We start from the raw sequence: 25,628 nt of genomic DNA on the forward strand, positions 1-25,628 counted from the left end.
ATCGATTCCCACTCACGACCAATAGCAGTGGCGGATATTTGAACTGATGACGGGCCTCCCCTAGATTGACTCAGCCGTAAATTACTACCTAGTGTGTAAACATCAAAAGAGTACTGGGGAGACAAATAGTTAGGGTTTCTGGCCCAAAAAACATTTCCACACACGTAACGCCACATCCACTGTAGCTGCTGCCCCTATGCCTCTCGCTGGCGACCCGGAAAAGTTTCGGTGAGAAATAAAGCCCGAGGTATGTGTGCATTGTGCGCCTTGGCATCTACCGATATCCTGGAAGGGGGTTCACTTCACCCATCATCTCTTCGGGGTCGATAAAATGATTATAACCTTGTGGGCAAGATCAAAAGCGGTTGGAATGTGGAATTTAAACCACTGGCTCTGCAGAGCTGTGAGCAACAGCAGCAGCAGGACATCCCTCTGGCCTGTTTTAGTCCGAGCGAATGAATGAGTCCTATGTCCATCTGTTGCAGACCGCACGCATTGCACACGCGTGCGTGCGTGCGTGAGAATGAAAACTATGGGGAAGACGTTAGAGGGCAGGAGGAGTACGGGGTAGATAGGCAGAGAGAGATAGAGAGCGTGGAGAGGTGGGAAGTGCGTGCAGAGGGTGAGAGCGTGGAGAGGGAGAGCGTGGGAATAGGCATGGAAGAGAGCAATCAGAGAGTGAGAGATGGAGCGTCGAGAGAGAGAGATGGAGAGAACGTATAGAGTGCGATTGAGAGAGCGCAGAGAGAGAGATGAAGCGTTTGAGAGAGCGAGGGGAGAGGGAGAGAGATGGAGATAGAGAGAGGGCGGGGAGCTCCTGCCGTCAGCTGCCCCCGCGTCTCAAGAGCCGCGCTCTGAGCGCGCCGCTCACACGCCGATCGCGTTACACGGAGATTAGTGCAGGGTGAGGGTTATGGGAAAAAACACCCCCCCCCCCCCCGTGCTAACGGGGGGGGGGGGGGTGTGCAGGAGGAGGGGACCCCAGCCTGCCTGTGCGTGCCGCGCACGCAACGCAAGCGCACACAATGCGCCGTGTGTGCTGCTGGGTGTAGGCTTACACGACGCTTACGCGTGATAATGGGGGTGATGGTCGTGATCATGATGGGATGGGTAGTGATGATGGGATGATGGTGAAGATGATGGTGATGATGGAGATGATGATGGTGATGATCATGGTGATGATGATGGAGATTATGCTGATGATGGTGTCGATGCTGAGCATGAGAAGCCAATTGCACTCGCTGCGATAGCTCGGCAGTGTCACAGTTTTATAATAGTCGCCTAATCATACTCCCATTATTTGTATATTTTTAAACAAGTTTGGCTGGCTGCAGGGAAGGACGGTCACGTCCAAAGGACGTGCGCGTTGCTCCTCGCTATTTGTATTAATCGTTTTATTATGGCCCATTGTGAATCCACTTCTGGATGAAAACCTCGCCACGCGGTGCGGATCGTGTGTGTTATATGACCATACTTCACCGCGATTGCCACAGTGCATGTTGGTGAACGCGGGGAGCACAGACGCGGGAGCACGGAAGTTGAACACAGTGTGGTGGTGGTGGTGGTGGTTGAACACACTGTGGTGGTTGAAGACAGTGTGGTGGTGGTGGTGATAGTAGTGGTGGTGGTTGAACACAGTGTGGTGGTGGTGGTGGTTGAACACAGTGTGGTGGTGATGATGGTTGAACACAGTGTGGTGGTGGTGGTGTTGGTGGTTGAACACAGTGTGGTAGTGGTGGTGGTGTTGGTGGTTGAACTCTGTGTGGTGGTGGTTGAACACAGTGTGGTGATAGTGGTGGTGGTTGAACACAGTGTGGTGGTGGTGTTGGTGGTTGAACTCTGTGTGGTGGTGGTTGAACACAGTGTGGTGATAGTGGTGGTGGTTGAACACAGTGTGGTGGTGGTGGTGGTGGTGGTGGTTGAACACAGTGTGGTAGTGGTGGTGGTGTTGGTGGTTGAACTCTGTGTGGTGGTGGTTGAACACAGTGTGGTGGTGGTGATGGTGGTGGTTGAACACAGTGTGGTGATGGTGGTGGTTGAACACAGTGTGGTGATAGTGGTGGTGGTTGAACACAGTGTGGTGGTGGTGGTGGTTGAACACAGTGTGGTGATAGTGGTGGTGGTTGAGACGACACAATCCGTTTCTGGCAGGCCCAGTCCTCCACGCGGGTGCGGAGCTGCGCGTCGATTGATGACGCGGGACGGCCTCTGTCCTCTCGGGGCCTCCCCTCTGGCGGTAGCGTGAACCCCTCTACCCCTCTCGCGCTCGGAGACCTCTCCCTGTGTCTGCCCTTCCCGTGACTCCCCACCCCGTGACTCCCCCACCCCGTGACTCCCCAACCCTGTGACTCCCCGTGACACCCCCACCCCGTGACTCCCCAACCCTGTGACTCCCCATGACGCCCCACCCCGTGACTCCCCACCCCGTGACTCCCCGTGACTCCCCACCCCGTGACTCCCTCACCCCGTGACTCCCCAACCCTGTGACTCCCCCATCCCGTGACTCCCCCACCCCGTGACTCCCCCACCCCGTGACTCCCCACCCCGTGACTCCCCACCCCGTGACTCCCCGTGACTCCCCCACCCCGTGACTCCCCTGCGAGTCCCACACAGACGACTCCTTGTAGTAACAGAAGCGAAGCGGAGCCGAGTCATCACGCGAGACCCACACCGAAGGAGTGCTACGATTCCGCTCTTGTTCAGGAGGGTCCTGCCAAGTGTTCGCAGTAGGAGTGCGATGTTGCTGCTGCTGTGATCCCAATGGAGTAATTTGCAAGTTATTTTTCAGCATCCAGATGTCTGTTTAGCCAACAGCAGTGGTATTGTGCATGTTTTTAGTCTTAGCTACGGGAGGAAAGCACACACGGATGAACCCTTCTTTTTGCATCGTCTGGCTGATGATGTCGATGGTGGTGAAGCCAGGTAACCGCGTCAGGAGCAGTGGAGTTCATGTATCATCGCTGTCATGTCTCCTTCGTATCTGTGGATTGGGGCATTGCGTCGTTACGTGTTGTTACGGTCTCTCCTGGATGACCACAGTCGCCCACTGTTGAGTTTTGAATTTTCCACTTGTGCATCATCAGGTATGCGCGTCTGCCATGGTGTGTGCAGTGGATGCGATTTAGGGTGGACCATGAGCACCGTTGAAGATCGATGAAAAACAAGGGGGGGGGGGGGGGGTGGAATACAAACTCCACACAGAGAGACACCCGAGTCGGGAATCGACCCAGGTGCTGGTTGTTGCTGTGATACCACTACGCCACCACCCTGCCAGACCATCAGACTTCACCACCAATGAGGAGATTCCAGACCCACCTCTGACGCTGACCCTCACGCGAACCCAAACAATCCAACATCAACACTGGGGAGACAAATGCGGCCGGGCGTGGCATCGACCACACCCACTCTCTCATGCAACGTACCGGCACGAGCGAACAGCACCTTGGGAGGGGGGGCGACTCAGAGGCGCCAGGAGCAGGCAGCACGGACGAGGAGCGGGAGGGGGGCAGCAGCAGCAGCGGCCACGCGGTGGCGAGGAGCCCGGCGACACCAACCATTGCCGCCCAAGCTCTGTGTTAAGGTGTGCGAGGGGTAACACTCTATCCCATACAGTAGGGACAGGCAGGGTACAGCTCCTCGACGTCCACGCAACGTTTGTGTGATCCACCAACCCTTACTGCCTCCACAGTGCTGGATTATAGGCCGATGTATGTTCCTCCACATTAACACACCCCATCAGTTTAACGGCCTATTGAAAGTTATTTATTTTCAACAGTATGGGTTTAGTACGAGCAAAACTCTTAAACGGTTTCGCCATTCATTGTCTCGTCAGCAGAACCAGGCTTGCTTGAACTAATGCAGATCAATTGCCAGATGTTTACAGGCAATGGCCTCCTCTCTTGAAAACATTGAGGTTCTAATTCGATACAAACTACACAGCAAACACCTCAAAATAATAATTAGCGTCGCTGCGGAGATATGGGTTCTAATACTCGTTGGAACTAACTAGACACGTAGCCACGAACACTAGCCCTCCCACTGCCCACCAGACCTAACCACCGACCTCTGGCACGTGTCGCTGGCGGAATACCTGGTCGCTTCTCCCTGCTGGGTTTATTATTCCCGGGCACTGGGGAGAGAATCACATGGAGCGAGACAATGGGCACCACGTGACCACGCGTGGTGACACGTGGACACAGAGGATTCGGGTTCGAGTTGGCACGAGTGGAGTCGGGTTATGGGATGGGTTAGGGTCATGGGTAGGAAATAGGGTTTGGGGTTAAGGATATAATTAGGGTTCAGGTAAGTCATATGAATGAGGCTAGTGTTAGTGTTGGTGACATTGTTAATGATTGGGTTATGCGAAGGGATGGTGTTCAGGTTAGTGATAGTGTTAGGAAAACGGTTGTGGTTTATGATGGAGTTAGGGTTAGTAATAGGGTTGTGGTTACTGTTAAGCTTAGTAATACGAGTTATGTTTCGTGATAGTGTTCGGGATAGAGTTCGGGTTAGTCGTGTAAGTGCTCACAGAGTTAGGGCTCGGGATAGAGTCACGTGATGCCGTGGCCTCTGCGTCTCCTCGGGGCGTCTCGCTGTCGGGACAGGGCTCACCGTGCGGGGGAGGGAGCGAGGGGAGGGAACGGGGGGAGACGATTTTCCTCTCTCCTTCTCACTCCAATTCCCTTCCCACTCTTCCCAGTGGCCATGACAACGCCACTCAAGCGCCCATCCCAGCCAACATCACGCAGCGAGTTTACGGGAAACGATCCGAGCGAGTATTCTTCTTACGAGTGCTGTCATACAAATAACAGCCAGGGGTTCAGCGAGTCATCTTCCTGGCGAATCGATCAATTATCGCCATCCATATTCGCGAATTGATTGAAGAATACTTAAATTGTACGGTATTAGAAATGCAGCTTTGCTGGCTGGCGCGCGGGCACTCAAGTGCGCGGCAGTGACGTCACCGCGTGCGTCTGCGTGGTGACGTCACCCGCATCCCACAGCGTTGATCCGGGTTCGTGCGCGCTGACGTCACGTCCCCGTCATCCACCCTCCACCCCGACCGTGTATCCCACGCGAATGCTTTAGCAGTGCTTAAGTTGATATTCTTTAGGTCTTTCGGTAAAGCCAAGTAGATGGTTCAAAGAAAATAACCAAAAACTATGACGTTTCGATCACAACACAAGCGGTCGTCATCCTGATGACGATGCGTTATTTTCTTTGAACCATCTAAGTGACTTTACCGAAAGACCCAAGAATATGAATTCCTGCAGTCACGAAAGCTTTAAGTCGAGATTTGGTTGATAACGTCTTTCCAATGATTGCTAAGTTTGTACCCATCTTCTCGGTTTCAATTGTGTCTGTGTCTATATATATGGATGACTTCATGAACTAATCTTTGTTGATAGCCAGTGGGTTTGCAAAGTACCTTCGTCTTAGAGAAATCAATTTCGCGTGAGCTCACCTCATTAAAAAAATCATCAGCCACGGCCGAGGTATTGGTCCTACCGTGTTTCAGATCTGCCTTATGTTTACCAACACAGTCCGAGACATGTCGCTTAGTTTCCCCAATGTAACTACAGCCGCAGACACAGCATAGTTTGTAGATGCCGGGGTATTGCATGTCAGGGATCTTGTCCTTCACAGATGGGAACATATCACGAATTGTATGTACTGTTTCGATTTAAAGCTTTCGTGACTGCAAGGATTCATCTTCTTTGGTTCTTTCGGTAAAGTCACGTAGTCGTGAGAATTTTATTGTCTTATTTTATTTTATTATTTTATTCTCATTCTACGTGACTTTACCGAAAGAACCAAAGAAGATGTATGTACTGTGTTAAATCGAACCTGGAACTTGTGTTTGTTCATGATTTTGTCAATCTTTTTGGTGACCCCTGCTATGTATGGCAAGGTGATGGTTTTGATTGGGTCCTCAGATGGTTCTTTCCCAACGGTTGAGGTGATAACTTTACGAATTGTGTAGTCTGAATATCCATTCATCTTGAGAGCCTAGTGTACGTGCTCCAGTTCACTGCCGAGGTGATGATGGTCGAAAATGCATCGAGCTCTATGAGTTTTTTATGAGGTACTCCCACCACCATCCATCCCAGAAGAATTAACTGTATAAATGTTGGTCCCAGACACGAGGGTCGGGTTCCGCGAGCGTGAAAATGGTGACGGGGCGGCTGTGTTTATATGGTTTTGTGAAGATCGCGAGCAGACACTCCATCGAGTGGCATTGCTCAAAAACTACAAAGGTCCCCCGTGTAGCCCTCAACAGGCTATTGGGGCAAGTGCTGTTAGCGAGCACCCATGAGCGCCGGCACGGATGGCCAGAAGCAACCACGCCCGGCCGCCTTTGTATCCCAAGTGTAAATGTTTACACATCGCTCCAAGTACTAATTTATGGCTGAGTCGACCTAGGGGAGGTCCATGATCAGTTAAAATATTTGCCGGTGCTTTCGGCCCTGAACGGGAATCGAAGACGAGTGGCCAGGTTTGGAGCGCACTGCGCAAACAACTGCGCCACTGTTCCCGTTTACATTTGGAAATGGTCATGGGCCTCCCCTAGGTCGACTCAGGTGCGGTGAGAAATCAGCAATGAGAAGACAACAACGACCGCTGGGCGTGGTGCCGGTCAAATACCCCCTCGTGTGCCGTGCCGACCAGCATAGGTGCTACTCGCTCACAGCACTTGCCTCGAAAGTCTGCTCGAGGTTATACGGGGGCTCTTTGTCTTTGTGTTTCACAACACCCACGGCACACACACGCACGCAATTGCATAAACTCTAACTCTCCGGTGTCGCGAGTTTACTCCTCGGGTTAATCCGCGTCCACCGCCGCGCCGCAAGTCCCGTGGCGTCATGCGCCATTACCTCTGAGCTCCCCATTGTTCATCTCGCCACGCGGTGATGGCTTCCGGCGAGACGTGGGGGGGGAGAGGTGGGGGGGTCCCTCAGAAGTTTCCCCAGGGGCGGGACGCCACCCCGCCACCCCGCCACCCCTTCCTATCGTTTCACGCGCACCGACGTTGAGGACATGAGCAGTCACAGAGCCGTCCCGAGGGTACGAGGAATCGGGGCGACCGCCCGGGGCCCCGGCGCCTTGGGAGAGCCGCCGCGCTGTCAGATGGAATACTTCCGGTTTAGTTTGAAGGCGCCAGGGGCCCCGCACCCCCCCCCCCCACTCGATGGAGGGCCCCTGACCTCAGCTATTCAACCGGCAGGTCGTGAACCCCGCTATATACGGCCCTGCTATCAGACAGACACTGACTGTTTCGTCTCAACCACCAAGCTGCAGGTTCCAACAGCACACGCGCTCAACCACTCACTCGCCATGGGTTTAACGAAAGTCACCTTAGAGCCTGTTTCGACATTCGGAGTCAGACTTACTTCAACCGATGCTGGGTGACTGCCAGATGTGTACACGCAAGGACGCGCCACTTGATGAGGTCTTCATCTAGCAGTGGAATGATGATTATGGCTGGCGATGATGATGATGAAAGCCTGGCACCTAGTCCATCTATTCTGCTAATCATATACAAATTCGGAGCTACCACAGTGGTGGTGGAGTAGTGGTCAGCAGCACCACTGGACTTGCAATGCAGAGGTCGCCGGTTCGAGTCCATCAGCCGGCGCGGCCGTTCGAAACAATGGGGTAGTTTTTTTTGTTATCCCGCTGTCTCTGTCCACCCAGCAGTGCGCAGAGGCATCGATGGATGAATTAAAATAAATAAATAAATCTGACATCGTCGTGAGTTATGGGGACGTGAACTTTCTGCCTTGCGTGTGTGGTTCAGCCGGTGTCCAGGCGTTAAAAGAGATTGTTCTGTGTGTGTGTGTGCGCAGCTTGATTTCATCTGGTCTCTGTGCGATGAATGTGCATGTATGTGTGATGGGTGTGCTCGCTCACAGCACCTGCCCTAACAGTCTGTAAAGGCTATACGGGGGATTTTTGTATTTGTCTTTTGTGGATGGGTGATGGGCTAGTGCATTGGTGGGTGGGTGCATTAGTTGGTGGATTGGTGGGGAGGTTAGCGAATGGATGGGTGGGTGGGTGAGTGGTTTGGCGCATTGGTTATTAGGTGGAATAGTTTATGTATTGGTGGGTAGATCGTTGAGATGAGGGAATTTGTGATTGGTAGGTGGGTGGAGTAGTGGATGGGTGGCATTTATAGCACGCATTACTGATGAGTCCTAATGAGGACGAGACCGGTGCACAGTCGCCTCTCACTGCATCACTGCTGCTGCTGCTGCTGGCAGTCCGGCCACATTTGGTCGAACGTATTTTGATGGTGACCCTAAATAAAACAAGAGAACCACAATTCAGTGCTGTTGGACATGGTAGGTTTATGGATGAGGGAATTAACTGGTGAATATATTGGTTGGTAGGTAGATGTATTCGTGAATGTGTGGGTGGGTGGATTTGGTGGGTGGTTAATTTGGTACATCAAGGGATTAGTAGGTGGGTTTATAGATTGTTAGGTTGGTCGAATTGGTGAATTAGTGGGTTGATTAGCGGATGGGTGGGTGGGTTAGTGGATAGGTGGGGTAATAGTAGATGAGTGGATTGATGGGTGTGTGGATTAGTGTATGGATGGAATGGTCGGCTGGTGGATGGGTGGATTGGTATCTGGTTAGTGGGTGGCTGGATTAGTGGATGGGTGGATGGTAGGTGGGTGGATTAGTTTGTGGGTGGTGGGTGGGTGCCGTGGAGCGCCAGTGGGGTTGTTATGGGAATTCGAGCTGAGCTGTCGCGTCGGGTCTCTGTGAAAGGGCCCAATGAGACGTTAAACACGGAGGAATTTACGAGGCGGCTTGCAGTGGAGGCGCGGCGCGTCGGGGCGGGGGGTCCCTCGCGTTTTTCTCACACTCGCACACAAAGACAAAGATCCCCCGTATAGACTTAACAAGTTGTCGGGGTAAGTGCTGCCTGTTGGCGAGCACCTGTAAAAGTCGGCGCGGCACCCGGCCGCCGTTATTGCCCCATCGCCGATGTTTACACACCACGCCGGGTGCTCATTTAAGGCTGAGTCGACATGGGGGGTGCTCGTCACCGATATTGACTGTTGGCGAGAATAAAACTCGTGTCGCCGGGTTCAAAACTCAGTGCGCTACCCACTGCACTACCGCTCTGAAAAGAAAAAATATCCCCTGTATATGACAGACTGTTGGGGCAAGTGCTCTTAGCATACGAGGGGGTGGCTGGCCAACATCACGCCCGACAGCCTTTGTCTCCCCTGTGTTGGTACTGTATTTACAAACCGCGCCAAATACTAATTTGAGACTGAGTCGACCTATGAGAAAGTGCAGGACCGGTTGAAATATTTGCCTCGGGGTTCACCGGTTCGTAGCGAAGCGCGCTAACCACTAAACTACCACTCCACACACACAACGACCCCCGTGTAACCTTAACGAGTTGTTGGGGCAAGTGCTGCTAGCGAGCGCCAATGAAGGCCGGAATGGCAGACGAGGAGGTGGGTGGCCAACACTTCGCATGGCCGTTATTGTCTCCCTAGTGGCGATGTTTACTACACACCGTAGCAGGTACTCATTTGAGGCTGAGTCTACCTAGGGGAGGCCCAAGTCCAGTTCAGGTAATCGTAACTGTTGTTGGTCATGAGCAGGAATCGAATTCGGGTCGCCGCGTTCCTCGTGCAGTTTGCTAACCAATACGCTACCGCTCCAAAGACGCACACACCTACACACACACGCACATACACACACACACACCTACACACACACGCACCTACACACACACACCTACACACACACGCACATACACACACACACCTACACACACACGCACCTACACACACACACCTACACACACATACACACACACGCACCTACACACACACGCACATACACACACACATACACACACCTACACACACACACCTACACACACACGCACATACAAATACGGGTGGCGAGTTCACATCGTCGGCCCCGCAGAAGACACCGATCCTGGCCTCGCGGCAATGTTCCCACTCTCCCCCCTCCCTTCCTGCCTGTGTGCGGATGGCGTTTCACTGTCGGGAGACTCCGCTCGGCTTCATACAAAAGAGACAACACCCCCCCCCCCCCCCCGTGTAGCCACAACGACTACCGGGGACACGTGCTCTTAGTAGCGAGCACCTATTAAGGCGGGTGGTGTGGCCAACACCATGCACTGCCACCCACTCACAGAAACACTCACACTCATCCGCTCACACAACAACATCGGCTGCCACCAGTGATCAGCAATTCCACTCAGCTCCACATCCTCCTGTACCACGTCAGTCCATCTCTTCTCCAGACCGTGCCACGCCCGTTTATCCCCCTCTCTCCGGCTGAAGAGAAGCTGTTTGGGCATGCGGTGGCTGGGCATGCGGTGGCTGGGCATGCGGGTTACATGACCGAGCCAAATCAGCCTCGCCTGCCGTAGAGATGACCCAATGGGGCTGTGTCCAGAGCTTTCAATGCTCTGTGAGCTCGTCACACAAGCCAGCTTGATTAAACCTAGGATGGATCGTACGCAGGCCAGACTGAATATTTAAAATCTGCGCAGATGTTCAATTAGAGGGGTCCACTTTTCCCAAGCGTAGATAAATGAGGGTATGACTGTGGCCGGAAAGACCCGACGTTTCGTGTGGAGCGACAAGCCGGGTAGCTTCCACACAGCGCGACGCAGCTGGTGTGAAGACCATGCCGCCCGGCTGATTTGGAGGAAGTCCACTGCTGTGTCCAAGTTTGACGACGCAAAGCTCTCTCACACAAAATTAATTATTTTGTAATAATAGGGGTTTTCCCCTTTTTTCTGGAAACAAAACTGAAACCTATTTACAAGGATTCATGTCTGCATTAACCACAATACCTGCAGTCAAAATGCAAACAAAATACATACTATGATAATATATGCATTGTCCTTGAAACTGATAGGTCCACACCAAGGGACGGCTTTCTTTTGAGCCTCGACCCAATTGGTGCTCGACCAGATGACGCCAAAAGGCGTACACAGCTCAAAGACACACACAAGCCAGCTTGTGTGTGTCTATTATTATATTTTGGTACTGGCAAAAGAGGTCTAATGATGTAGATGTTCACCCCGAGCCCTCATTACTTTGATAGTGCATTGTCTTTGAGCTGCGTACGCCTTTTGGCGTCATCTGGTCGAGCACCAATTGGGTCGAGGCTCAAAAGAAAGCCGTCCCTTGGTGTGGACCAATGAGTTTCAAGGACAATGCATATTTTATCATAGTATGTTTTTGTTTGCATTTTGACTGCAGGTATTGTGGTTAATGCAGACATGAATCCTTGTAAAAAGGTTTCAGTTTTGTTGCCAGAAAAAAGGGGGAAAAACCCTATTATTATATTTTGGAACTGGCAAAAGAGGTCTAATGATAATTATTTTGACTATAATAATTCGTGTCGTTGTGGAGAATACAAAAAAATAAAGGAATAGGCAGACGATACGTACCCTTCATATACCTGTCCGTCTATGAATATGTATAAAGTATTGCTTTACACACCCCATCAGCCACACAATTTTAGGAGCATTTGGTTCAGCGCAAGTAAACGCTGGAGCGGTTTCGATATTCAGCGTCTCATCAGCAGAGCGAGGCCCAAGTAGACGTGTTGACTTCCAGGGCCAGTCACCTGCCCGTAACCCCGCTTGGTGGTGCGTGGCGGGTGGAGCTTTCGAGGAGGAGGAGGAGGCTGTGTCAACAGGCGTGAGACGGAGCGTGACTGCAGTTGAAGGGTGCTCCAAGGGGGGTGGGGGAGGGCGGTCGGGGGAGGAGTGTTGTAGTCAGAGTTAAGATTGATGGATGAGTCGCCCATACTCACTCACTTGTCACCCACTCATTCACATACGAACTCACTAACACGTTCGTTACACACCACTCACCCACCCACTCACGCACACACTCACCTACTCACTCGTCAGACACCCACGCACACGCGCACTCACGAACTCACACTCACCCACTCATTCACTCAGACGCACTATCTCTCACACATGCAGGCACACATTCACGCACCTACTCACGTACTCACACACGCAAACTCGCTCATCCACCAACTCACTCTCCGACTCACACACACATTCGTTCACGACACAACAAAGATCTCACACGCACAAAGACAACGCACACGCACATACACGCGTACATGTTCTCTCTCACACACACAAAGATCCCCCACACGCTCGCATGCTCACACACGCACGCACACAAACACAAAGATCCCCAGTATAGCCTTAACAGGCTTTAGGGGCAAGTGCTGTTTGCGAGCACCTGTGAAGGCCGTCACGGCACACGAGGGGGTGGGTGGGTGACCAGCACCCACACAAACTCACACACGCGCACACACACACTCACGCTGGCTATAAACAAACAAACACACGCGAGACAAACAGAGCGAGCGTGAGAAAGCAAAGATGACTTCCTTCCCGTCACCCAGGGACAGCGGCGCGCGGCGCGGGGGGCGGGGGGAGCGGTGGGAGTGCGGTTAGGAGAGTGAATGGGGGTGCATGGGGGATGGTTTGGGGGTGGTCAGGGGGGTAGGGTGGTGGCGGTGGGGGAGGGGGTGCAGGCGGCCGGGCGTGGTGCTGGCCACCCACCCCCTCATGTGCCGCGCCGGCCTTCAAAGGTGCTACTCGCTATTGCAGTACTTGCCCCAATAGTCTGTTGAGGCTATAAGGGGGATCTTTGTCTTAGTGGTGTAATCGTGGTGTGGTGGAGGTGGTATCGTGTAGTATAGATGTGATGCAGGTGTGGATGTCGGCGGTGCTACAGTAGGGAGCACAGTTGGTGCATCTGCCAGTCTTCTTAGTCAGTCAATCCATGATACTTGGGTCAGTTCCGTGACCTCCTGCCAGCGGGCCTTCGACACTTCACATGGCCTCAAAGTGCGCCTAGGATGGCATACGTGCCGAGGTGACTTCACCGCTACTGAGTGGTGAACCGTGGTAGCTGTTGGTGGCTAGGTGGTGGAGGAGTGCTCGTGAAATGAAAGGGCAACTCGGGATGGTCTGGGGTCACGACGGAAGCTCCAAGTTGCGCGGGCGACCCACGGGAAGTGGAGGCCGCTATCCACGTTGCATTCGCCACCAGAGTCTCGTGACTGTTTCAGGAGCGTCATTCCCAGTTGTCACAATCAAGGTGATGATGACTGCTGCTGTGTGCAACCCCAATTATGGTAACATTGCGGTATAATTTTGGCAAGTTCGGCAAAGTTAAACCAGGATGTTACTAACCCAGTAGAGATGAACTTTTACACTGTGTGGTGAATTTAGTGCTGGTCTTGGTGAGGTGTGTGGTGAGTTTAGTATCGCACACACGCTCACACACGCACCAATAACCGTGAGGTCCTTCCTTGAGTGTCTTAACAATCGAGTATAAACACCATGGGGGAAGCGGTGGTGCAATGGTTAGCTCATTGCGCTATGAACCCAGTGACTTGAGCTCGAATCGCGGCCACGGCCAGCATCAGTGATATGTGAACCGGAGCTACCCTCCCCCACCCTCTCTTCGCCGCATGACCAGCGTGGAGAAGTATGGTCAAACAACCCGCCCCCCGCCGAAACCCTCCGCTAGGACCCGACACCACACACAACATGGGCCGTGAGGCCTTCATCCAGCAGTGGATGAACACATTGCGGTTAATTGTTTATCGCTTGTGCGTTTAACTTGTTTATTATTATAAACAGCAGACAGCCGCGCCTAGACGGGCGTGGGGGCAGCAGCAGTAGCAGCAGGAGGAGGAGGAGGAGGCGGCGGCGTGCAGCCCGAGACGGGGCTCCTCCCGCTTCCCTCTGCGGGAGAGACGCAGCCCGGACGGCTCTCGCTCGCTTCAGCCCCCGCACCCTCCCACGGCATGAGCCAAGCTCCCCCTAGAGCCCCCCACATTCAACAACGAGACGGGGGGGGGGGAGTCTAAGCGTTGAGCATGAGGGGGGGGGGGGGTGAAGGGCATTAGGGTGAAAAGAAAGAGGGCGGGAGAGAGGGTAGAGGATGCATGAACGAGAAGAGAGAGGAGGGAGGCAGGCGTGAGTGGTGGGAGTCGGGGGAGAGGAGAGAGAGGAGGGGGCCACGGGTCGGCGGTGGCGGTCGGGGTTGGGGGTGTCGAGGTTAGCGTAGGGAGGAGAGGTGACTGTTGGGTCACGACCGGTCACGATTCATCATTACGGAGCGACTAATCGCGAGCCACCGTTTGTTCCCGGCGCGCACGCGATGCACGCTCAGCGTGGAGGCGGTGCGGGGCTGGGCTGAGAGCGCGGATCGTGCCCGCGCGCATCTCTCGCGTCGTTGGAGCAAAAACTCCTCCTCGCCCCCCGGCGTCTCCCCCTCGCCCCCCGGCGTCTCCCCCTCGCCCCCCGGCGTCTCCCCCTCGCCCCCCGGCGTCTCCCCCTCGCCCCCCGGCGTCTCCCGAGGCACCTGGAGTGCCGTGCGCCTCGCAGAAGCGGGTCTCACCAAACTACTTCCGATTACTCTTCAGGTGACCGCCCTGGTCCACACACAGGGAGGGAGCAGCACTCGACCCACCCGCCTTGCCACAGAGAGTCATGTTCGTCGCGTGGCCCCCCGAACAGAGACTTTTATTTATCCTCAAAAGAGCTGGAATGTTGCAGGTCCTTCGAGGTCGACCATCTCCCTCGCCCCTTCTCTCTCTCCCCGGCCCTGTGACCGATGGTGGGTTGGGGTTCTACCCCCCCACCCCCCACCCCCCGTGCACGCGTGCGCGGCGCCAGTGCGCGTTCCCACGCCCTCGAGCGGCGAGCACCTCTTGGTGACGTCACCGCTCAGCTGGCGTGGGTGGGCTGGTGGGGGGTGGGGGCTCATGGCGGTGGGGGGGGGGGCTACTGGGTGAGGGGTTGTGGTGAACGTTGCACGGCGGTGGCTGCTGTGGATTATAAGGTGGGGGCTAGGTTAATCCACAGCAGCCACCGCCGTGCAACGTCCGTTAGTGGTCGCGTGGGTGCCGTGCCGGCTTTCATAGGTGCTCGCTAACAGCACTTTCCCCAAAAATCTATTAAGGCTATACGGAGATCTTTGTCTGTGTGAGGGGTGGATAGAGGATGCGTGGGTTCGGGTGGAAGGGAAGTGCCCTGTTCTGACGGAGGAGGGAGGGAGTGCAGTGCACTGGCCATTGGTCAGCACTTGCCGATTAACGGGATCATTGACTAGTGTTTCAGTGTGTGTGTGTGCGCGCGTGTCTTTATGTCGTTTGTGCGTGTCTGTGCACGGTACTTGCCGAAAAAGTGTGTTTAGACTATATGTGGGATCTTTGTCTTTGTGTGTACGTGTTTGGTGTGTACCGAGTGATTCCCTGCGTGAGTAATTGCCGGTGCGAGTGGCTGGGGGTGCGAGTGGCTGGGGGTGCGAGTGGCTGGGGGTGCGAGTGGCTGGGGGTGCGAGTGGCTGGGGGTGCGAGTGGCTGGGGGTGCGAGTGGCTGGGGGTGCGTGAGGCTGGGGGTGCGAGTGGCTGGCGGTGCGAGTGGCTGGGGGTGCGAGTGGCTGGGGGTGCGAGTGGCTGGGGGTGCGAGTGGCTGGGGGTGCGAGTGGCTGGGGGTGCGAGTGGCTGGGGGTGCGAGTGGCTGGGGGTGCGAGTGGCTGAGGCTGCACACCGCGCCCTGTGGGAGTTCTGGGTGGGGTCAAGAGAGCGAGCGCAGGGGGAGGAGGAAGAGAGAGGGGGTGGAGGAGGGAAGAGGGGAAGGAGGAAGAGAGAGGGGGAGGAGGAGGAGAGAGGGGGAGACGGCGGCGGCGTTTAGTGTCACTTAATGGGGAGCACGAGTACGCGTAAAGGAGCTAAGGGTGGGGGCTAGGTTAGAGTGGGGGCTAGGTTAGGGTGGGGGCTAGGTTAGGGTGGGGGCTAGGTTAGAGTGGGGGCTAGGTTAGGGTGGGGGCTAGGTTAGGGTGGGGGCTAGGTTAGAGTGGGGGCTAGGTTAGGGTGGGGGCTAGGTTAGGGAGGGGGCTAGGTTAGGGTGGGGGGGCTAGGTTAGGGTAGGGGCTAGGTTAGTGGGGCCTAGGTTAAGGTGGGGGCCTAGGTTAAGGTGGGGGCTAGGTTATGGGGGGGGGGGGCTAGGTTAGGGTAGGGGCTAGGTTAGGGAGGCCTAGTTTAAGTTGGGGGCTAGGTTATGGGGGGGGGCTAGGTTAAGGTGGGGGCTAGGTGAGGGTGGGGGCTAAGATATAGGGGGGGCTAGGTGAGGGTGGGGCTAAAATATGGGGGGGGGCTAGGTGAGGGTGGGGACGAAGATATGGGGGGGGGGCTAGGCAAGGGTGTGGGTTAGGATTTGCTGTGACGGCGGCGGGCGGCGATGTGTGGGGAGGGGTTGACGAGACGGGGATGGAGGGAGGATGAAGAGAACGAGGTGGGGGTGGAGTGGATTGGGGGTTGCCCCCTCGCTGGACGCGGAGCTGACAGCTCCGTGGGAAAGCGGCTGAGATTCGGAGCTGAGAGACTTTTTAGAGAGGAGGAGGAGGAGAGAGCGACACGAAGCGAGACGGAGCCAGAGGGAGGAGGAGGAGAAGCTGCTCGCGCGTGATCTTGAGCAGAGTCGCGGCAGAGTCGCAAGCGAGATGACTTTGAGTGAATAGAGATATCGCGAAGCAGCAGCAGCGGCAGCAGCGGCAGCAGCACCGCGCGTTTGTTTGTTTTCGAACGGGGATGGGAGGGGGGTACGGGTACGGGCAGTTTTAGGTGGGCGTGGGACAGAACAGGGATTGTTATTTTTATGACTCCGAGAGGCGAGACGGGGCCTGGAGACACGCGAGCGAGTCCCGAACGAGAGAGAGAAAAGACTTCTTCCTCCTGCTGCTGCAGCTCTTCATCACGCCGGATGTATCTTGTTGCCGACTGAGGGAGGAGATAACTGACGGAGAGAGAATTTAGATAGACAGATAGATCTATACATAAAGACAGCGAGATATATCTAGAGACAAAGAGACACAAATCTATTCGCGGAGACGCGGGCATAATACGTAGATGCATGGATGAATTGCGAAACAATACACGTATAGGTGATGAAGATACATGAACGGGTGTGTTGATTGATAACGTGAGAGAGGGAGAGCGGGTGGAAGTCCCAAGGGCGACGAGAGACACGAGGAGCGCTCTCGTCGCGAGAAGACGAAGACGAGGAGGAGCAGGAGGATGAAGCGCACGTGCGATGGGGGAAGCTCCTCTGAGAGCGACCTCGAGGAGGGCATCGACGTGGAGGGAGACGACTTGGAGTGAGTGGTGGGGGAGGCGACTCAGATAGTGCCACTCGCAACACCACCACCACCACTACTACCACTACCACCACCACTACCACCACCACTACCACCACCACTACCACCACTACTACTACCACCACCACTACCACCACCACTACTACTACCATCACCATCACTACCACCACCACTACCACCACTACCACCACTGCTACTACCACCACCACTACCACCACTACCACCACTACCACTACCACCACTACCACCACCACTACCACCACTACCACCACCACTACCACCACCACTACCACCACCACTACCACCACCACTACCACCACCACCGTGAGCACCACTACCACCACCGTGAGCGCCACTACCACCACCACTACCACCACCACTACCACCACCACCACCACCACTACTACCACCACTACTACCACCACTACTACCACCACTACTACCACCACTACTACCGTGAGCACTACTACTACCACCACTACCACCACCACTACTACTACCACCATCGTGAGCACCACCACTACCACTACTACCACCGTGAGCACCACTACTACCACCACCGTGAGCACCACTACTACCACCACTACCACCACCGTGAGCACCACTACTACCACCACCGTGAGCACCACTACTACCACCACTACCACCACCGTGAGCACCACTACTACCACCACCGTGAGCACCACTACTACCACCACTACCACCACCGTGAGCACCACTACTACCACCACCGTGAGCACCACTACTACCACCACTACCACCACCGTGAGCACCACTACTACCACCACCAGTGACTCATTTTGAGGCTGAGTCGACCTAGGGGATGCCCTGGACCGGTTCAGATAATCGTCACTGGTGTTGGCCGTGAGCGGGAATCGAACTCGGGTCGCCGGGTTCGTAGCACAGCGCGCTAACCGCTACACTACCGCTCCCCACACACACTGTCTCACACACGCACGCGTGAGCAAGTCAACATTACGCTTATGGGTCTTGTGGGAGGCGATGCTCGTGATGCTGGGAGTATGGTGGTGGAAGTGATGGGGGTAGTGATGGTGGTGGTGAATGTGGTGATGATGTCCGTGTGGTCGTGGGGGAGGTGGTGAGGGTACTGGTGATTGTGGTGATGGTGGTGATGATGTCCGTGTCGTGGTAGGGGTTGTGGTAGGGGTGATGGGGTAGTGATGGTGATGATAATGTCCGTGTGGTGGCTCCGGATCGCGCAGGTCCAAGCACGAGTTCGACTCCCCTGGCAAGAGCGGTTCCTGCAGCACCCAGCACATGGCAAGGAAGCGGCGGCGAGGGGTGAGGCTGCAATGAGCTCGCGCCACTCACCACTACACAGAGCTCACCCACTCACCACTACACAGAGCTCACCCACTCACCACTACACAGAGATCACCCACTCACCACTACACAGAGCTCACCCACTCACCACTACACAGAGCTCACCCACTCACCACTACACAGAGCTCGCGCCACTCACCACGACACAGAGCTCACCCACTCACCACTACACAGAGCTCGCGCCACTCACCACGACACAGAACTCACCCACTCACCACTACACAGAGCTCACCCACTCACCACTACACAGAGCTCACCCACTCACCACTACACAGAGCTCATCAACTCACCACTACGGAAAGCTCACCTGATGACCATCTCACTGTCTCATTCGTACTGCCAGTGTTACACCACTCGCTCGCTCGTGTGCCGTGCCGACCTTCATAGGTGCTACTCGCTAGCAGCACTTGCCCCTACGGTCTTTTGAGGCTATAAGGGGGATCTGTGCCTTTGTTCGCACGCTCAATTGACTCTGCGGGCGCTCGCCACAGATAATCGAGAAGAGGAGGAGGGATCGCATCAACAGCAGCCTTGCCGAGCTGCGACGCCTCGTGCCCAGCGCCCTCGAGAAGCAGGTGAGCGCTGCCGTTGCACAGATGGATTCATGGCGGGCTGGGGAACTCTTTTAGGGGAAGGGGGGACGGAGGGTGGAGGGGGGCGGGGGGACGGGGGGGCGATCGCTCCCATGCCCTTCCTCTGTTATCAAACAAAGCAACACCGGCACCAGACCTCGGTACTCATCAACTCCTGGTGCCACCCGTATTCCCGGATTGCCCGGGTCAATCCCTGACCTCGTATCACAGGGACTCGCGACAGCAAGCGACTGTCGGAAGTCAGGGGAATAATTTTGGAGTTTATCTCACCAGCAGCAAGTGGTTACAATGTACCCAGGACACACGTGGCTTTAAACAACGCATTAATTATAGCAGAAATGATTTAAACACAATTATATTTTACATTCACACGTGCAACTCTGTGATCTCGGCAGGGTCTGTGTTACGGGGTATACAGATGGCACCATGTGGTTCCAAAATCATCGGAGCAGCTCCAGAAGAAAACAAAAACCGCTTTCGATCAAATTGTGAATGGGATCCAGGAACAGTGAACGGACGATGGACAGGCGGTCGTGGCACTGCGCGAGGGTTGGCAGGCGGAACACAGTCCCCTCCAGTCCCCTCCAGGTGGGACACAGTCCCCTCCAGGTGGGACACAGTCCCCCCTAGGTGGGACACAGTCCCCTCCAGGTGGGACACAGTCCCCCCCAGGTGGGACACAGTCCCCCCCAGGTGGGACACAGTCCCCTCCAGGTGGGACACAGTCCCCTCCAGGTGGGACACAGTCCCCCCCAGGTGGGACACAGTCCCCTCCAGGTGGGACACAGTCCCCCCCAGGTGGGACACAGTCCCCTCCAGGTGGGACACAGTCCCCTCCAGGTGGGACACAGTCCCCTCCAGGTGGGACACAGTCCCCTCCAGGTGGGGCACAGTCCCCTCCAGTCCCCCCCAGGTGGGACACAGTCCCCTCCAGGTGGGGCACAGTCCCCTCCAGTCCCCTCCAGGTGGGACACAGTCCCCTCCAGGTGGGGCACAGTCCCCTCCAGGTGGGACACAGTCCCCTCCAGGTGGGGCACAGTCCCCTCCAGGTGGGACACAGTCCCCTCCAGGTGGGACACAGTCCCCTCCAGGTGGGACACAGTCCCCTCCAGGTGGGGCACAGTCCCCTCCAGGTGGGACACAGTCCCCTCCAGGTGGGACACAGTCCCCTCCAGGTGGGACACAGTCCCCTCCAGGTGGGACACAGTCCCCTCCAGGTGGGACACAGTCCCCTCCAGGTGGGGCACAGTCCCCTCCAGGTGGGACACAGTCCCCTCCAGGTGGGACACAGTCCCCTCCAGGTGGGACACAGTCCCCTCCAGGTGGGACACAGTCCCCTCCAGGTGGGACACAGTCCCCTCCAGGTGGGACACAGTCCCCCCTAGGTGGGACACAGTCCCCTCCAGGTGGGACATAGTCCCCTCCAGGTGGGACACAGTCCCCCCTAGGTGGGACACAGTCCCCTCCAGGTGGGACACAGTCCCCCCTAGGTGGGACACAGTCCCCTCCAGGTGGGACACAGTCCCCTCCAGGTGGGGCACAGTCCCCTCTAGTCCCCTCCAGGTGGGACACAGTCCCCTCCAGTCCCCTCCAGGTGGGACACAGTCCCCTCCAGGTGGGACACAGTCCCCTCCAGGTGGGACACAGTCCCCTCCAGTCCCCTCCAGGTGGGACACAGTCCCCTCCAGGTGGGACACAGTCCCCTACAGGTGGGACACAGTCCCCTACAGGTGGGACACAGTCCCCTCTAGTCCCCCCCAGGACGCGATCAGTGAGGCGAGGATGCAGTAGTGGACAGATATCGACTGCGCACCGCACGGCAGCAGGGAAGTAATGGCCCCTCGCCCCCTCCCCTTCACTCTGCTTCCCTCTCTCCCCTCCCCTCTCTATTCCCCTCCACTCCTCCTCGACGTGGCTTGTTCCCAGGGTTCGGCAAAATTGGAGAAAGCCGAGATCCTTCAGATGACGGTGGAACACCTGCGGATGTTGCGTTCACCTGGCGGGAAAGGTAAGGGTGTGTGAGTGTACGTGAGTGTATGTGAGTGTGTGATGGGGCAGATGTGGGGAGAGTGGAGTTTTCCATACCTGGACAATATGCTCATGACCAGCTCCGGCTTGACAGCAGAGGTCTCACTCCGAATGAGTCGAGCGGCATCATCTTTTCATCAGTTACGTAACGTTGTGTGGAACCAACCTGGACTATTTCTCGACACGAAGCTTTGGGTGGTGCCTTCCCTTCTCTATTCTTGTGCAACGTGGATCCCCCTAATGGAACATCTTTCCCAGTTAGAAACATTTAGGCTGGCCTGCCTACGATCAATCCTGAGTTTAACCAGGCAGAATTGTGTGAGGAGCTCACAAATTCTTGAAAGATCTGGACAAAGTCTCATCGGTGATCTCCTCCGGCAGGCAAGGCTACGTTGGCTGGGTCATGTAGCCCACATGCCCAGCCACCGCATGCCTAAACAGCTTTTGTTCGGCCGGATAGCGGGGACTAAATGGGCGCGGCACGGGCTAGAGAAGAGATGGAGTGATGTGGTATCGGAGGACGTGGAGCTGAGTGGACTTGCCGATGATTGGTAGCAGCGGTGTCAAGATCGGCCTCTGTGGAGGAAGCTCGTGAAGGATGCTACTGGGCAGTTGGAGGCAGTCGCACTCCAGCAACAACGGAGGACAAAGGAGCGACACGCACAACAACAAGCAGATCGCCAGGTGGCTAAAACACAGCAATTTGGCCCAGTGGGGGGCACAGGAGGTGCATCGGCCACTCATCTCAGTCATCTCAGTCGGTCGACCCATGGTACATGGGTCTGTCCCGTGACCTCCTGCCAGCGGACGTTTGACACTTCACGCGGCCTTAAACGTGCATATAGCCTGGCACAAGCGCCGTGGTGACGTCACCGTCACTTAGTGACGAGTGGCGGTTGTTGTTGTGAGTGTACGTGAGTGGTAGCGCAGCGGTTAGCACACTCTAGGGGGGGGTGAGAAATGTGACGTCACATCAAAATGCGAAACTTTCAATAAAAATAGACAACACGTTCTACTTAATTAGATGGACTTTTGAATAAATGTTTTCTCCTACAACATAAGATTGCAGCGCCACATTAAATTCGCACTACAATGACAATAGTTTAAAGCGATTTGACTTTTTGTGACGCCGTGTGACGAAGGGGGGGGGTCAAAAATCGTACAGAATCGCGTGACGATTTGAGTTCGACTCCCGCCTACGATGTGGCAAATATTTGAACTGGTCCTGGGCCTCCCCTAGGTCGACTTAGCCTTAAATGGGTATTTTACTTCAGCATTAGTGAGACAAACTCAGCAGGGCGTGGTGCTGGCCACCCACCCCCAATGTGCCATGCTGCCATTTTAGATGATCGCTAACAGCACTTGCCCTAACAGCCTGCTAAGGTAAGGGCTGCATGGGGGATCTTTGTCTCTCGGATGCGTGGGTGACTGCGTGACTCGCAGATGACACAGGTGCAGTCCCCTCTGCTTGCACGCAAGCTCGCATCTGTCATGCGGAATTCACTCAGTCTCTTCTTTTAAGGAGGGTCCTGCTACATTGGGAAGCTTTGACCAATTCTCTATATTTTTTTTCACATATAATAATGAGACTTTGGGTTCGTAATAATCTGTCCAAATTTGCTCAATCATCCCCACCCCAGGGTTCCACGATCCGTTCTCCTTCGCCATGGATTACCGCAGCATGGGCTTCCGTGAGTGCCTTTCCGAGGTGGCGCGCTTCCTCACCGTGGCCGACGGCGCCAGCGCCAGCCGTGCCGACCCCCTCAACTGCCGCCTGCTGTCCCACCTGCACAGCTATGCTGTGCAGCGCGAGGCGCACCTATCCCAGAGCCAGCAACAGCAGCAGCAGACGGCGCTCATCCCCGCGGCGACACCGTGGGCGATGCCGTTCCACCAGCTGCTGGGCGCCGCGCACCGCCTCGCCCGCGTGCAGCAGCAGCAGCTGGGCCCCGCCGGCGCCCTGCAGCAGCCGTTGGGGCCCCGCGCGGGGGCCCTGCCACCGCTGCCCCTGCACGGGGTCCCGCTGCTGGGCGCCGCCTTCCCCCTGCCCGGAGCCACTGCAGCCGGCGCCGCCACCGGCCCCGCGCAGAGGCGAGCGCTGGTTTCTCGCGAGCAGAAAGCACTCGGTTGTAGCCGGTAGCTACCCGCCGGGGACAGCGTCCATGCGTGCGTGTGTGCGCGTGTGTGTAATTGCTGGGGGAGCGGTGGTGTAGCGGTTGGCGCTCTGTGCTACAAACGCAGCGACCTGAATTTGATTCCCGCTCACAGCCAAGACCAGTAACGATTTTCTGAACCGGTCCTAGGCTTCCCCTAATTCGACCCAGCCTCAAATGAGTACCTGTTGTGGTGTGTACACGTCGCCACTAGAGAGACAAAGGCGGCCAGGCGTGGTCCTGGCCACCTACTCTCTCGTGTGCCGTGACGGCCTTCATAGGTGCTGCTCGCTAACAACACTTGCCCTTAAATTCTGTTAAGATTATACGGGGATCTTTGGCTTTGTACATACGAGAGAGATAGAGATATATAATCGAGGGCGGTGGCACGGCAGTTGGTGCACTGCGGTAACTATCCTAGCGGCCTGGGTTCGATTCCCGGCCGTGGGTGCCGTTGGTCTCACCCCACAGTTGGCTCGGTTTTAAATGAGTTGCCATGACCCCGTGTTAGTGTGCTTCACCTACATCGGCAATGGGGAGACAAAGGTGTCCGGGTGTTGTGCTGGCCACAGCCACCCCTCTAGTGGTGCTCGCTAACACCACGAATCCCCCCACAGTCTGCGCGGCTCAGCGAGGGAGGCGTTACCCGTTTGCTTGTCTCTGTGTAAATATCACATGGCGAGCGATCGCCATAACGCGAGACCTGAGGGAGGTGTGGGTCCCGTTCGGAGGCGTGCGGCACGGCACGGCTGAGAACCTTATCGGCGGCTGCGTCACGGGCGCAGTTTGCCGACTCCGCAGTGACCTCGGCCAGCGCGTTCGCACACGCAAAGAGACACCCGCGGTCGAACGCCAATCCCCGCTGTCGACGTTACCGACGCCGCTCAGCTGTGCTGGCGTGCAGTGCGCCGGCACTCGCACGACTCACGCAGTGAGTCAGCCAGGGTCGCAGAGGTTGCGCTACGCCTTGCACGCTTCAATGTTCTCTCGCGCGCGCGATCATTAACACAGCACGCTTCGGAACGCGCGTACACGCACGCACGTACACGCGCACACGCGCCTGCCCAATCACGGATAAAGTGGATGCTCAAAAAACTGAAACGTCAGGTCGCTGAGGTCACGATGCTCGGCATGAGATGCTGTCAAGTTTCAAGTGAATGTTGTTTAACCCCGGGTGAGAAGACACAACCGGGGGGCCACGTTGTTGGCACTCGGGGCTTCATTTTGTCTGGGCCAGTCCGGGTCGGCGAATCAGAAAACATTTCCTGTACCCGGCACACCGCATCCAAATGCGGGTTCATCGTGCAAGCTCCTCCAGCGTGCCCACGACTAGGAGAATATTCAGTGAGGAGTCAACCCTGGCTGCACTCGAAGAAAGTACGAGGCGTCAACGGGAAGGGATCGTCCGCCGAGAGATGCCTCGTTAATGACCTGTGAGAGTTACCTCTGAGAGACGGCTCGTGAGAGTGACTCGTGAGTGACTTGTGAGAGATGATCAGAGTGGCCAGTGAGAGGGACCCGTGGACACACGTGCACGCTATGCGCGGCGATGAACTCGTACGTAGGGCCCAGAAGTGGATCCGGATGCATCCCAAGGTCGGGGGGGTCGGGGGGGGATGGAGGCGCGGGGAGTGGCGGGTGGGGTCCCGAAATTTTAAGATTTTAAACAGGGCCCCCTTTACATTAAAAAAAACACAAAATGAAATGTACTTTGTCTGAAACTATTTTATTGTAACGTCACTTCTCGTCTCTGTAATAGGGGAATTATCGGCTTCATCAATCATGACATCGCTTCGGAAAATATAATATTTTCTGGGTCACAGAGGGGCGGGGGGCGATCCGCCACTCGCGGGGCGAGTGGTGTGAGTGGGGCACGGTGGGGTGTGAGTGGGGCACGGTGGGGTGTGAGTGGGGCACGTGGGGTGTGAGTCGGGCACGGTGGGGTGTGAGTGGGGCACGGTGGGGAGTGAGTGGGGCACGTGGGGTGTGAGTGGGGCACGGTGGGGTGTGAGTGGGGCACGGTGGGGTGTGAGTGAGGTACGGTGGGGTGTGAGTGGGGCACGGTGGGGTGTGAGTGGGGCACGGTGGAGTGTGAGTGGGGCACGTGGGGTGTGAGTGGGGTACGGTGGGGTGTGAGTGGGGCACGTGGGGTGTGAGTGGGGCACGTGGGGTGTGAGTGGGGTACAGTGGGGTGTGAGTGGGGCACGTGGGGTGTGAGTGGGGCACGTGGGCTGTGAGTGGGGCACGGTGGGGTGTGAGTGGGGTACGGTGGGGTGTGAGTGGGGCACGGTGGGG

At 56.1% G+C, this 25,628-nt stretch overlaps 1 protein-coding gene across 2 annotated transcripts; it reads left to right on the plus strand.

Annotated features, from left to right (window-relative positions):
- The first annotated feature begins 16,350 nt into the window (after positions 1 to 16,350).
- On the plus strand, positions 16,351 to 24,940 carry LOC116941723 (hairy/enhancer-of-split related with YRPW motif protein 1-like). Of its 2 annotated transcripts, XM_076066451.1 has the most exons (6): positions 16,351 to 17,215; positions 18,439 to 18,517; positions 19,051 to 19,134; positions 21,079 to 21,160; positions 21,739 to 21,864; positions 22,821 to 24,940. In XM_076066451.1, exons 1-6 carry the CDS (start codon positions 17,136 to 17,138, stop codon positions 23,318 to 23,320), a joined length of 951 nt encoding a protein of 316 aa, XP_075922566.1. In that variant the 5' UTR covers positions 16,351 to 17,135; the 3' UTR covers positions 23,321 to 24,940. The 2 variants fall into 2 exon arrangements, with proteins under 2 accessions (XP_075922566.1, XP_032808964.1); XM_032953073.2 differs by lacking the exon at positions 21,739 to 21,864 and having other exon boundaries at positions 16,353 to 17,215.
- Positions 24,941 to 25,628: the final 688 nt, after the last annotated feature.

The sequence above is a fragment of the Petromyzon marinus genome, chromosome 12 (assembly GCF_048934315.1).
Source record: "Petromyzon marinus isolate PM22_M1 ecotype Great Lakes invasive population chromosome 12, UKy_Petmar_22M1.pri1.0, whole genome shotgun sequence".
NCBI lineage: Eukaryota > Metazoa > Chordata > Hyperoartia > Petromyzontiformes > Petromyzontidae > Petromyzon > Petromyzon marinus.

Coding starts and splice junctions, on each gene's coding strand:
- LOC116941723 (XM_076066451.1), top strand. CDS start 17,136: ATGAAGCGCACGTGCGATGGGGGAAGCTCCTCTGAGAGCGACCTCGAG. Junction 17,216..18,438: donor GTGGAGGGAGACGACTTGGA/GTGAGTGGTGGG, acceptor CGGATCGCGCAG/GTCCAAGCACGAGTTCGACT. Junction 19,135..21,078: donor CCAGCGCCCTCGAGAAGCAG/GTGAGCGCTGCC, acceptor GCTTGTTCCCAG/GGTTCGGCAAAATTGGAGAA.